At 47.8% G+C, this 14,954-nt stretch overlaps 1 protein-coding gene across 1 annotated transcript in view; it reads right to left on the bottom strand.

The window, feature by feature from the left end:
- AFG2A (AAA ATPase AFG2A) overlaps positions 1–14,954 on the bottom strand; it is a 1,761,034-nt gene that overhangs the window by 271,670 nt on the left and 1,474,410 nt on the right. The window contains exon 15 of the mRNA XM_078676815.1: positions 12,720–12,884. Within this exon, the coding sequence (XP_078532941.1) occupies positions 12,720–12,884 (165 nt within the window). The remainder of the gene's footprint in view (positions 1–12,719; positions 12,885–14,954) is intronic.

A 14,954-nucleotide genomic window follows, 5' to 3' on the forward strand; every position in this document is an offset into this window, starting at 1 on the left:
TTGAGCCATTGTGTCCCAAACAGCATGGGAGTAACAGCTAAGAAGACATTTGGCATTGGCTAATTTCAGAGCTAGGCTCATGGAGGAGGAAATTATTTTGGCAGATTCGGTTGGGAGGTTTGCTTATGAAGGCATTGGGGCTGACCCTGCTAGTGGACGCCCATAACACCAGACTCTCCGGAGTGGGATTTCGTGTTAGGTAGGCAAAATCTCTAGGTGCAGGAGAATGATGATGGGCAACCTGCCAATGCACTGGCAGGGTTCACTAGCCCAGGGTTCCGGAAGGATGTCAGTAAGTGCCTCATTAAATAGCAGCAGTGGCTCAGTGAGAGCCTACCCAGGTTATAGAACTTCTGTTAATACGTAACTTTCACTTAATGCCTAACAATTATAAATATAATACCTCAGCTGCCCTTCACATCACGATAGCAAAAGAGGCACTTTACTCCATAGAAGGACCTGGGGAGGCATAAGTCCGGCATCCAATGATGGGTCATGATTATAGTTGTTGTCAGAATCTGTGCCAAAAAGAGTATGTAAACTCTGGTCCTCACCATTTCGTAAGGGCGAGATATCAAAATCAGAGGGGTTGGAAAGAGGTTGCGTGCTGGTTGGACCAGACATGAAGATCGTGGCGGATTCAATTCAGAGCCAGACAACATTATAGGTTGTGTGTCCTTGTCTAGAATCAAAGGCATCAATGCGAGTCATCTCAATGCGGGGATAGCACGAGAGCTGAAGCATGCACCAGTGCTGGTGCTAGCCTGATGCAGGCCAAGGGGCACAGACGGTGCTCAAGGAAGACCCATTGGCAGAAGTCTCATGAGAGGTCTGCAGATCCTTGGGGCCGAAGACACACCAGAGAAAACCAGTAAAAACCAAAAATCAGAAAACATGGCCCCTGAAGGCTTCGACTTGCTGCAACATCGCAGACAGTCCTGGAAATTGAGAGGGTGTTGGGACCAGACTGGTAATCAACTCCAATGGAGATCGGGAGTGAGACAAGGAGGTGTGCTTTCCTCCTCACGCCCTCTCAGGGGCTTCAAAAGTGGTGGCAAGGGGTCGTTACTCACTTGGATTTTTTGTGTTTTTCTTTTTTAACTTACCCGAGGACTTCAATAGTGACAACGACCTGATGCGGGAATGAATGTGGGAGCAGGAACTGGACTTTTCTTTGGACACATCATGGTGTGGAGTCTTAGGAAGTTCTGCTGAGGGTTTGGATATGCACAGTATAGGGCGCTCACACAGTGCGGTAAGGGTAAGTAGTGATGGACAGGAAGGACAAGAATTGGACGGTGCAACCAGTAAAGAGGTAAACCCTGAAGCCTCTCAGAGGCGGTCAGGCATAGGATGCCTGAACACCACACAAAATATACAGCAGGTACTGGGCACACGTGTGGTAAAAACAACTTTAAGTGATTTGGTCAATTGAGACAAAACGGTGGACACCGGTTGTATGGTGAAGACAATATATTAAACTTTATATAAATCTTCTTTCTTTGGTATATTTACAGAACGCCAGCCTGCTTTGCGATTCCATGTGGCCATCAGATTCATCTGGGTGCAGTTCACACAGGCGGTCTTGTGATCTGATCCCAGGCACCACTAACAGGCTTTGTGAGGGTCTGTCATACATATCTGTTTGCAATAGTACCTGCACGATCTGAACCCAGTGGTTTTAGGGTGCACCAATTCCCTAAAACACTGGATAAATATTTTCGAAAAGTATGGCCAAAGACTAGGGGGAAGCTGGGATCCTCATCTAAAGATACAGACATAAAGAAACTGACCTCAGTGCCCATAGTTGGCACTTATATGTGGCTTAGTTAGTCACTTCCTGGAGTGGAAGAGGTTGGCGTGGAATCGCATAAAGCCACCTATCGGTGAGCAAAAGAACTATTCTACAAGTTCACAAATGAAGTCTGATGACTGTGGAATATTCACAATGTGACAAATCTGTAGTTATAAGTATCCGTCAGAAAATTAATGCTGTACATAAATACAGTTTGATAAGGAGTTTTGCATTTTTCTCTTAGTAATCTGTGGGCCATAGTAATACTAGGGTTGCCACATTTGTTTGAAAAAACATACCAGCCATAATGCACACCTGTATTTTCGAAAGCAAATGATATGACAGTTCACATACTTCATCTATGTTAGAGGCACACACAGACCTATTGGAGCTAGACAGTGAGCAAATCCTGATATAGGGAGGACCTACAGCTGCAGTATGTCCCAGTGCCCTCAAACTATCTGATTTACATCATTCAGTTCATCTATCCGGCCAATTAGTTTTCAACTCTCCTTTTCCCATTCATAGGTGAAGAAATATTGTGGTCACGAGAACGCAGGCTTCTGCATCCACATCACTACCTCCAGCATTTTGCTTGGAGATTAGGAATCGGATTTGACAAAAGCGAGGAACTCTACCGGCGAGACTTTGACATGTTCTCACTGGAAAAAAGTTCAGAGAGATTGTGGTTATGAACGCATGCAAATTAAATATTTAAAAGCAGAGGGATGAGTCCAACAGTACTTCTTGCAAATAGTGGTCCCGAACTATTACTGCAGTTAAAGAAAAGCATCGACAGTCCGATATTCAAGCAGCCTACCAAAGGTGTTACCAAAGGGGATGATAGATGGAGCGTTTGAGCAAATCAAACACTTACCCCCGGTCAACTGATCTGGGTTTAATCCATCACCATTCTTTAGCTCACTCAACCACCCCAGTTCAGACATGGCCATATGCATATCAGTCTGACCCTGTGCCTCATGGGAACAGTCCAGCCCGAACTGCTAAGCCATATCTTCCCTGGACCAGAAACAAGCATCCTGGGACCAGGTACGGATTCATAATCCTCATCAGCCAGGCTATCTTGAATCCAGTGGTAGAGTGAGCAAGGGACCCACGTCTGGGCATACCCTGCCAACTTAGGGCGAACAAAGCGATATCAAAGGGGATGATGGACGGAGCGTTTGAGCAAATCAAACACTCACCCCCAGTCAACTGATCTGGGTCTAATCCATCATCATTCTTTAGCTCACTCCACCACCCCAGTTCAGACATGGCCATATGCAAATCAGTCTGACCCTATGCCTCATGGGAACAGTCCAGCCCGAACTGCCAAGCCATGTCTTCCCTGGACCAGAAACAAGCATCCTGGGACCGGTTTCGGATTCATAATCCTCATCTGCCAGGCTGTCTTGAATCCAGTGGTAGAGTGAGCAAGGGACCCACGTCTGGTGCAAATCCAAAGCGCTCAGGTCAATCCTGACACTGCTTTCATGCAGCGTCAGGATTGGCCCAGAGGTTTCTGGAAGCCTGTGCCTGCAGTGCACGGTAACGGAGCCGGAGAGGAGCGTTGGAGCATCAAACAGGTAAGTTGTCTTATTATTATGATTATTTTTTTGGGTTGTCCATTCCCCCCCCCCCGCCCCCTCCCTCCGTGCTGCCACTTTACCCAGACACCGGCCGATACTGGAAAGGACTTTGCCGTCTGGATCATATTGGACGGGTTCCGCTGCACCAGGAGATCTCTGGGATGCTCCGAATAATCACTGCCATACTGTTAAGTCACAGACCATCTAAGTGTCCCTCGTCCTCACACTTTTTCACCGCATGAGGCCAAGACTTCCCACATGATTACCAGATGGGCTGCTTTGAGGTTCTCTGAAAAATGTTGATACCTGCAATGCAGCAGAAGTGGCCTCTGGCTTGAGGTTCATGGCCAAGGTTGCGACAAAGCCAATTACAGATGTGGGAGAAAAATAATTAGAAGATGTGAGAAATGGCCCACAGAGAAATTAAACATCCTTGGGGACACTGGCAGAATAGCAGTTTTTGCTCTAAAGCTATATAAATGGGACACTGCAGACAGACTGGAGGTTGTTCAGGAATACGTCCAAGAGCTCAACCCTTGTGTATGACGGCACGGGCAACAGGTTTTGTGGACGCCTCAAAAAGTGAATCGGAAGAAATTACTCTTGTTGTGTTCTCCCCTTGGTGCAACAGTAGTGGTGTGGGTCACTTGTCAGAAGGAACCCTATGACATGGAATCACCATACCCTTGACCCACCAACCGAGACAGCTAGACTGAAGATTTGAGGAATCTCCTTTGGGAAGTCTGTCGCCTTCTTTGGAAAAGCTGTGTCTTAAGTAAATGTCATCTTGCTCCCTTGGAGCACTCGAAATAGGGTTGCCAATGAGGCACACAACGGAACTGAAGAACAAGTTACTTCCCTTCAGTAACGCCTTGTCGGATAGGGACTCTCTCTAGCCACAGATTTCTTAGCTTTGAATATCCCGAGGTGTGAGACTGGATCCAGAAGATTTTCGAGCAGTATCGCTGTATGCCGATAGGTGGCGTCCTTTGGTTCTGCATCGGCCGAAACGGGAGCAACATGCCTGGAACCCCTACAGGCCCTACCTCGGTGCGCTGATGTTTACTTTCGTGACTTTTCAAGCCAGGAGCACAGAGCCATGATGAGAACTGACCACAGGTGTGGAACAGACTAGGGCCCTCAAAGGGGTGTCCCTTGTACCTGAACCGGTTCGCAGAGCGGTTAGGATAGAAGGGTCTGTAAGGAATCTGCAGCAAGATAAAGCGTTATCGAAGGTAAGTAACTTGTTAATCTAGTAGAGACTTCCAGCCACAAATTCCTTACCTCTGAATAAATACCCAAGCAATACCTCCCCGGAGGTGGGTCTGTGAATCCGATTAACCCCTTGGATGCTGAGGATGGAACGGTTCTGTCCTAAGCCATGGTGCTTGTGTGCTGAGGACGGAACCATTCCGTCCTCTGCACGCAACCAGGAAATCCCTCTGTTATTTACAGCAGAGGGATTTCCCTTTTCGTTTTTCAGCCTAAGGAGCATTTTCTTTTCTTTAAATGTAATGACTATCGGTGTGCATGGCGCGCTGACGTCATTACATTGAAAGTGAAATGAGCCAATCAGCTCACTTCCCTTTCACTGCTTCGGTGTTTGTGGTGTTCCCTTAGCACCAAAAACATGGGAGAGGTATCACTGGAAATGGGAGAATGTCTTCTTTCCAATGGTACCCTTCCCTAGTGGATCCCTGCTTGGGGAACGCTGCAGGAGAGCGATCCCCAAGCAGGGATCCACCACTAGACACAAGGGAGGGGGGCGTCGGCCCCTTGGGCAAAGGCCTTTGCTCTCCACAAACGTTTTTGGACATGTTCAGTCTTCCTTCTCCTCCCGGGGGGCAGATGGGGTAACATCCCCTGATCTGCTCCTCCAGGGGGCAGAACACCCATTGGCACCAGGGATTATTCTTTTTTTAATATGTAGGGGTGAGAGCTGCGCAAAATGAGCATGCTAATGCCCCCACACCCCAAACACAAAAGGGACAATCTTTCTGCGCCCCCCCCCCCCTCGGTTATTCCTTCTGATTTGCCCCTTGAGGGCAGAAAGACCACTAAACACCAGGGATTTTGTTTTTATGAAAGACGGGTGGGGGCTGCCCTCACGACCATGCTACCACCCAAACAAAATTGGGACCAATGTTTTTCTGCCCCCCTCACCCATATGGAAGATGGTGGCTCAATCTGCCCCCCGGCAGATTGTAGGGGAGTGGGGGGCCCAAAATGGGCATGCCAATGACCCCACCACCCAAACACAAATGGCACAGACTTTATGCCCCGGGGAGGGCAGACCGGAGTTATTACCCCTTATCAGCCCAAGGGGGAGGGGAGAGGGGGTCAAAACGCCCACTAGAAACCAGGGATTTCTTTTTTTATGAATGCCCACAATGGGCATGGTCATTCGCCTACCCCACATAAATGGGGACTGAAGTCATTCTGCCTCCCCTAGGGATCAGGTGAGGCAATAGCTCCCAATCTGCTCCACCAGGTGGGCAAAAAAGCCTACTAGGTTCCAGGGACTATTTTATTTCTTAGTGGGGTCTGCCCAGAATGGGCATGCCAATGCCCCCACCCTCGCACAAAATTGGCAGTCTTTCTGCCCCCACAAAAGCCATGGCAATAGAAATAAATGGGGCCCAATAACTCATGTTATTTAGAGCATGTGTACAAATGTACATATTTATTACAATAGTACAAATATAACTTCTAGTTTATTATCACAGTAGCATGAAATTCACATAGGAAAAGCATTGCTTACAACCGGAAAGATTGCATGTTATGATTACTCTCCTAATAGACATGAGGCATTTTCAGTGTGATTTTATCTTACTGCAAAATAATTTAACTCCCTGTACCCTGGTTTTGGTTAAAAGCCTTTTTTAAAGAAATACACTAGAAACACCATTAACCAAATTTGCAGATGTGCAAAATGTCATTCGCTATTTATTACCATTTTTGAGGGTGAGGAGGAGGAGCATCATGACCCACGCAAGGCTTCGCCTCTTGTGAGTTTTGGCCCACGACACACTCAACAATGACAACAGCATTGTACACTCTGCAAACTTATATATTTATGCCATGGCAGTGAAAACAAAAGTGGCCACATGACATCTTATTTAGAACAATTATACAAATGCATATTCACACACTAATTGCTGCAATGCAAAGGTCAAATTCAAGTTTATTACCACAGTACAGGAGATTGGCTGTGAGAAAACAGTTTACTGCATCACAGTGTGCAAGCTATTAAGAAACAAGTCTCCTAATATTTAACCATACTGCACAAATATAATTCCTTGCATCCTACCCACACTCCATAACTATAATAAAGTGTATTACAATATTATACTCCACACATCTGCATATAGATTTCATATATATACATATATATATATATATATATATATATGTTGCTACAAAGTTACCCACAGGTTGAGGAAGCACTTTGGCAGCAGCAATGCACGGCAGACCACACACACAGAAGAAGCAGCCTGACGCGTTTCGGAAACCTCCTTCATCATAGGCTCAGTCCCACAGATTAAAGCAGCATTTGGGCCACACTACATTTATTGCCTAAACTGCCTTCTGATAGGCTGCTTTATAAGCCACAACATGATTGGCTCAAAGGCCCCTCTCGAATTCTGGGGCATGTAGTGCGGCACTCTCACCCTGATGGGTGCCGTGTCCTCTGGGTCCCTAATGCATAGCCCTCCAATGGGCCCCACTCTGCGTGCAGTCTGAATTCCTGGCGCTGCTTGCCCCATGTGGAACTGGACTTATTTCCATATATATATATATAAATATATATATATACACACACACACACAGAGTAATATTTGCTCCATAGTTGTCAAAAGAATTAAGTGAGTTTGCGAATCCACAAATGTACAATAGACTGGTCAAAAATCACAATCCAATTCAGAATTCATTTTAATATGGCACCTGTATTCATCATGATTTTACCTCAAATCAGTTATTCCACCCATCTTACTACTGATGCCCTCTCAACAATTGCCGTTACCGAGAGGAGTTGTCCTCTGGGAATGCTCAGCCCAGTACCCTAGGACAGAAATGGCTTACTGGCAGGGGCTGCTCGCCGCTCTCTTCCTAAGGGCAGAATGCTGCGATATGCTGGCCAAGTAGCAGGTGAGTGATAGCAAAAAGGAACTTAAGGCCGTCTGTACCTCTGTGCGCCGGTAGGTGGCGCGGTGGACTCCGCGTGACGTTGTAGGCATCGTGACGTCCGCGTCGTCAATATAACTAACACTCCAGGGCACTGACATCAGTACTTTTCACGACTTTCCATGCCAGAAGCGGAGAGCCTATAAAGAGACTGGCCATGGTGTGCTAAAAAAGAAGCTGGGGCCCTGAAGGGGGCCAGCCCTGACACTAAAAACAATTCCGCAATGTGGGGAGGATGTGTGGGTCGGTAAGGAATCTGTGGCTAGATCATGTCTCTACCAGAAAAGGAACTTTCGAAGGTAAGTAACTTGTCCATCTGATAGAGACATCTAGCCGCAGATTCCTTACCTTTGAACAGATACCCAAGCAATACCTTCCCCAGAGCACGGACTGCGGAAAAGCTTTAAACCTGGAAATCCCAAACAGGTCCTCCTACAAACCTGAGAATCCAGGCAATAGTGTCTGGTGAACGTGTGCAGAGATTCCCATGTGGCTACTTGGCAGATATTAGCAATAGGAGCCCCACGCTGGAGGGCCGTGGTGGCTGTATTCGTCCTGGTGGAATGGGCCCTAAGGCCTTTAGGAGCCTGTTTCTTTGCTAAGGCGTAACATATTTTGATACAGAGGATAACCCTGCGTGATATGGTCCTCTTTTGGACAGCACAACCCTTCTTTACTCCAACGTACCCTATAAAGAGTTGGTCATCGAACCGGAACTCTAGAGTGCCATCAAGGTAGAACGATACGCTCTTTTTGTCTATTTGGGTCCAGATGGTGGAGACGCTCCTCTTCTTTGGAAGGGTGCGGAGGTGCATAGAAAGAGGGCAGAGGAACGAACTGTCCCAGATGGAAGGGAGTTACAGCCTTTGGCAAAAAACAGAAGCCATAGTTCTCAGCACCCCTTTGTCCAGAAAGACTGTCAGGTAAGAAGGCTGTGATTACAGTGCCTGCTGTTCGCTCAGCCACCTGGCAGAGGTAAGAGCCACCAAAAAGGCTGTTTTTATGGTGAGCGACCATAGTGGGCAGTTGGGCAGTGGCTCAAACAATGCGCACATCAAGAAAGTAAGGACCAAATTAAGGTCTCATTGTAGCATAAAAAGGAGAAGGGGGAAACAAGTGAGTTAACCCCTTCAAAAACCTCTGCACCAGAGGGGACTTAAAAAGTGAAGGATGATCTGGCAGCCGAAGAAAAGCCGAGAGGGCCGACAGGTAGCCCTTCAATGTGCCCAAAGCAGAGCCCTGCTGGTCCAAGGACAGGATAAACAGGAGAATATCTGCCAGAGAAGCAGATAAGGGGTCAATAGACCATTCTGTGCAATATTTACAAACTTTGTTCCATCTGCAGGCATATACCGATTTCGTGGAGGGATGCCTGACTGCCAAAATAACTTTGCAGATTTCGGGAGGAAGGTCAAAAGCGGTCAGCTGTCGCTGCTCAATCTCCACGCAAGGAGGTGGCGAGCGGACAAGTTCAGATGGAGGACCCTCCCCTGCTGCTGCGAAAAAAGATCCTCTCGAAGGGGCAGCATGATCGGAGGATCGATGCTCATAGTCAGAAACTTGGGATACCAAACTCTCCTTGATCAATCCGGATCCACAAGAATGACTTGTGCCTAGTCGCTCCTGATCTGAGCACTCTCGGCAGGTGGTATGGGCGGAAAGGCGTACAAGGGGCCTGAGCTCCACTCGCAACGAAAAGCATCGCCGAGACAGAGCCACCTTGGAAACTCCAAATGCGTTAAACTGCTGACATTGCGCATTCTCTTTGGAGGCAAACAGATCTAACCAAGGCTCTCCCCACCGCTGAATGAGACCTTGTACCACCTCTGGATGGAGATGCAACGCGTGATCTGCAAGGCAGCTTCGGCTGAATTTATCTGCTGTGGCGTTCAGAGAAACGGCCAGATGTTGAACCACCAGCGAAATGGCCTGTTGTTCCATCCAATCCAGAGGTGCATGGCCTCTTGACAGAGAGTCAATTACCCCACTCTACCCTATTTGTTGCAGTACCACATGGCGGTAGTGTTATTCATGAACACCTGAACTAGCCTTCCCTTGATGGGTGGTAAAAAGGCTTTCAGTGCCAATCGGATCGCACAAAGCTCAGATAGGTTGTCCTCTGATCTCCACCTCCCCCAGATAGCCAACCCATCCCAGAAGAGACGCATCCGTCACTACTTTGAGAACTGGGTTGGTAAGGGAGAGGGGTCTGCCTCAAACCCAATCACCATTTGTCAGCCACCAATGCAGGTCTTTCGCAGTGCCCTCTGATATCTGAACCAGGTCAGCAGTGGCGGCTGGTCCATAGGGGCAGCTGGGCAGCGCCCCACTAAGCAATCACAAAGAGAAACTGCTCACTGAATCGGGCAAGAATGCAAGCAGACTATCGTCTGTTTACATTTCCGACCTGTGCTGGCAGCAGCTTCACAAGTGAAAGTGCGCATGAGTCAACAGACGCACAGCGCACGCAGGTGAGAGCAGCAGGAGTCCAGAAATGGATTCCGACTGCGCATCTGCGAGAAGGGCGCTTTCGTTTTTCAGCTCCCCACGCCATAGACATTACATTAGGTATGCTGCGCATGCCTAGTGTAGTGGTGGAGTCTGAGGATAGGATCCTGCTCGGGCGGTGACGTAGGGTCGCCCTATGCCCTGTCCCATGCCAGGACACAGCCGAGTAGCTGCCCCCATTCTTCTGATTTGCCAGTCCACTTCAAAGAAAAGAGCGGGGAGAAGTTAATTCCACTGACATCTTGTGGGTGATGATACACGGGACCGGAGCGGGAGATGCCTGGTAAGTTTATTTATTTGTTTTTATGTAATCATTAAATGAAACGCCTTCCCTATCACCCCCCCCCCCCCCCCACCTTCCCAATCATTATGCACAATGCTCCAGCTGACACCAGGCATTCTCTCTTATTATCTCCCGGTCTGCGAAATTGAAGCTATCCGTCCTCGTACTTTGTGCTTGAAATGTAAAGAATAGGTAAGGAGTTCCAGCCTCACTGGAATATACCATTGTTGAACGGACTGCCCAGCGAAACATAGCCTAATCTAAACCGGCGGCAACGCAGATCTCTACTGGCTACATTAGACAGGGAGGGTGAGGGGGCTAATGAAAAGAGCGGAGTTGTGGACTAGAGAGCGCAAAATAATCAAAGCATTTAAAATTATTAAAAAATAAAGTACTTTAAAGAAACGCTGTGCCTTATAGTCCATATACATGGCGTATTATCATACCATTGTCTAACCAGTTTATCAATCGTACTAATGCCTCATTTTACAGTGATAGAGGCATTTCATGTGCTGTAAATTGGCAAAGCTTCAAATCGCTCCTAATTGATGTTAACATTATTTCAGCAGGATACTCGTGTTAGCCTTTTTAGTGTCCAAAAGTTGCAAGTATGCTACGCCAAGTTTCGGAGAAAAACCCTAGGGGTGAACATATTTCACTGGTGCATGTGCGCCAATCCACGAATACGGTCTCGGACAGACTGCAGATTTCAACAGCAGCATGAAAAATACATTCTTGCGATAAGTTGGAAGAGGAGGAGGGAGATAGACTGAGGAGGGCAGAGGCTTGAGGGTGGAGAGGGGAGAGACTGAGAGGGTGCGGGGCCTCGGAGGAGGAAGAGAGAGAGAGGCTGAGACTTGAAGATGGAGAGAGAGAGAGACTGGAGGGAGAGTGGAGCAGGCGCGGTGCGTCCATTGGGGCGAATGAATGAATGATGGATGGATGGATGCAGGATGGATGGATGGATGGATGGGTGGATGGATGGGTGGATGCATGAATGAATGATGTATGGATGCAGGATGGGTGGGTGGGTGGATGGATGGGTGGATGCATGGATGCAGGATGGGTGCAGGATGGATGGGTGGATGCATGAATGAATGATGTATGGATGCAGGATGGGTGGGTGAATGGATGGGTGGACGGATGGGTGGATGCATGAATGAATGATGGATGCAGGATGGATGGATGGATGCATGAATGAATGATGGATGCAGGATGGATGGATGGGTGGATGGATGGATGGATGCAGGATGGATGCAGGATGGGTGGATGGATAGATGGATGGATGGGTGGATGGATAGATGGATGGATGGGTGGATGCATGAATGAATGATGGATGCAGGATGGATGGGTGGATGCATGAATGAATGATGGATGCAGGGTGGGTGGGTGGATGCATGAATGAATGATGTATGGATGCAGGATGGGTGGGTGGGTGGATGGTTGGATGCATGAATGAATGATGGATGCAGGATGGATGCAGGGTGGATGGATGGATGCATGAATGATGGATGCAGGATGGATGCAGGATGGATGGATGGATGGGTGGATGCATGAATGAATTATGGATGCAGGATGGATGGGTGGATGGATGGGTGGATGCATGAATGAATGGTGTATGGATGCAGGATGGGTGGGTGGGTGGATGGATGGGTGGATGCATGAATGATGTATGGATGGATGCAAGGTGGTTTGGGCTCGCTCGCTGCGCTCGCTCGCTGTGGTGCAATATGCAAATTAGTTTACGCCCTACCACTTTCAAATGTCACCAGCCGCCCCTGCAGGTCAGTGAGATTTCCTCATGCTGTGCTCATTGGAACTTCAGATACCACTGCAGAGCCTCCATGCACCACCTTGCATGGTCCACCAGGAGGATGCAGGAGGCCATGAGGCCCAACAGCCTCAGAGTCATTCTCACCGAAATCCAGGATAGAGGCTTAAACATCTGTATCATAGCCTGAATATCCTGGACTCGACGTTCGGGAGGATAGGCCTGAAAATGCATCATGTCCAGAACCACCCCAATAAAATTGAGAGTCTGAGAAGGAGTCAGGTGCGATGTTGGCACGTTGATATTGAACCCCAGCGAATGCAGGAGGTTCGCCATAGTCTGGAGGTGGGAGACGACTGCTTGGGACGAGCCCGGACGAGCCCGCCTTCAACAACCAGTCGTCAAGATAGGGTAAGACTGGAACCTCTGATCTCCGCAGATGAGCTTCGAGTCATGGAAGTCCTTCTCATCTGGGACTACACTTCAAGATAACAAAACGATTAACACCCTTCAAGCCCCTGTTTTATATGCTGCCAACATTGTGGAACCTAATGTTACAATTCCCTTAACAGCAGAGACATTCCTTACCTCTGCTCCTGAATACTTGTCAGTCTTCATCACAAGTTCGTCCAGTGAAATGTCACTGCTTATGGGCATTGAGCGAAACTGGAGGCTAAAAATCTCTCTTCTGGTGGGTTCGTCGGGTAGTGGCACGTAGATGATTCTGTCAATTCGCCCAGGGCGCATCAAGGCCTGAAATAACAGCATTACATGTCAAAAAGCATACAGCCCGCATGGGGTCACAGTGAACAAAAAGGGGTTACTACTCCTAATCAAATGACAGTGTTTCACAGGCTTTCAAGGGCAGCATATTCTGAACTATTGCATTATGTGAACATTCATAATAAAGACTCTCTTCCATTTCCCAGGGAAACATTACAAAATCTGTAAAACGTAAGTGCTCAAGATAAAGAAGCATAGCAAACAAAAGCATTAATATAAACATGAATTTAAATTGCTAACACTTATTACACACATTTCTACGAAACCCCTAATATTTCTACAGATGTCTAGTCCGATTTCCAGGTCAGCTGTTTCAGTTCACACTTGGGAGAAGGCGATATTCTCTCCGGTGGGGAGTGGCATGAAGGACGCTACAGTACGATGTCGTACAATCACTTGGGATAGAAGGTTTCTCCTGCCTGGGTTGGTAGAGCATGTATGCCTGCTCTCACTTCCCCATAGAAGTTCTCTGATTATGTGTGGCCTCCCCACATACATCAACCATGTAAGGACCAGAATGGAAATTAACTGAGACTCGGAACTTGCCTCTGTGGTCAAGATGCACTTGAAACGTATCCCTCCTTTTATGAGTGGGACTACTTTCAGCTCAAGAGGCTCTTGAGGGCTGCAGGATAGACCATTAAGTACCCATTACCTGCACAGGGGGAATTGCCTATTGGCGTCTCCGGTTTAAAATAGTCTGCCAGTTGGGTCTTTCCCTCTATCCTTGTGGGATCCAATGTTTACACTGTGCATTCGTAGCCGGGCGAGTATGAAGCATGTGTGCTATGCTCGATTGTTAAAGCATAATAATCCATTCTGCATCTCCTGTGTGTGGATGGTTCACAAGATGAAGCTTGGAGGAAGCCTGTCAAACAGCAATGTGAATTGTAGTGCTCCTCCAAAGCATTTCTGAGGTCCTTTGAAATTAAACAGACTCCAGGGTGTGGAAGATAGGAGATGGATGTCGGGTACAGTCACTGCCCTTCCTACTCCATTTCTCCCCAAAGGCATCATCTCCAATAGGATGTGAAACAACTGAGTGAGGTAGCATCTCTCTCTTTTGTGCCTTTGTTTTGGGTTTCTCTGACAAAGAGCTCCCAGAACCCTGCATTCTTACTAACAAGGCTAGAAGACGAGTCCGGAACGAAAACACAAAAGGACAAGAACAGTCTGAAACTAGTCCCAAACTTCGGTATCCGAATACACAGTTTCTGTCTGCAAGATGAATGTAAGTATGGGGCAGCGTTCCAGGGATTTCTCACAGATCAGTGGCAAGGCAAGACCTAGCAGGGTGTTGGAGAAAGTTTGTGAACCGTCTGAGATGCTGAGGTGGCGTCACTGGCAGTCAGTTAAACAGCCAGGTTAGGGAACATAACCTAAAATACAAGGACCCCTGCTGGAAAGGCTGAGGACCAGTCACAAGAAGTGGACCCTGCCTTTGCTGCGAAAGAGAAGTACTGGAAGCACTGGTGATAACCTCTCTACAGAAGTACATTGGCTGAAGGAGATCCAGCCTAGCTGCCTGGAAGAAGAGGAGCTGGCCAAAGGGAGTATTTGACTGACACCACATCTGTATCACATTCACTGCAAAATTCAGGGAAAAGATTAGCGATATGTGAAACCGTTATGAAATGACATGTCTCTTTTGCCCTCAAACTAGGCCTCGAGCCTTATTAGATCCTCGTCCCTGGCCTGAGAGAATTTGGTGGTGCTGCCAGTGTGAAGCGAAGCTCTAAAACCGCCCTAGCTATGATCCATGTTACCCCTTGGCTAGAATAAACTGTATTCAAGGAGCCCAGAGGCGGTGGAACCCCGCAGAGCCTAACGAGTCTGAAAAATGTCCCCAAAGCCCAAAAAGCTTTTACAATCAAACAGGATCAGCGGTCTTCCATCACTACAACACTATGTATCTGATGAACTGTGGGGTGCTCCTCTGAACTGTGACCCTTCATCACCAAGACCGGGGATTCCTGGAGTGTGGGCACCAGGGAACAACTGTAGTCCCTCTTTGAATTCCATTTTGGTGGAGGCCTGTAA

This window comes from Lissotriton helveticus, chromosome 2_1 (genome assembly GCF_964261635.1).
Source record: "Lissotriton helveticus chromosome 2_1, aLisHel1.1, whole genome shotgun sequence".
Taxonomy (NCBI): Eukaryota; Metazoa; Chordata; class Amphibia; order Caudata; family Salamandridae; genus Lissotriton; species Lissotriton helveticus.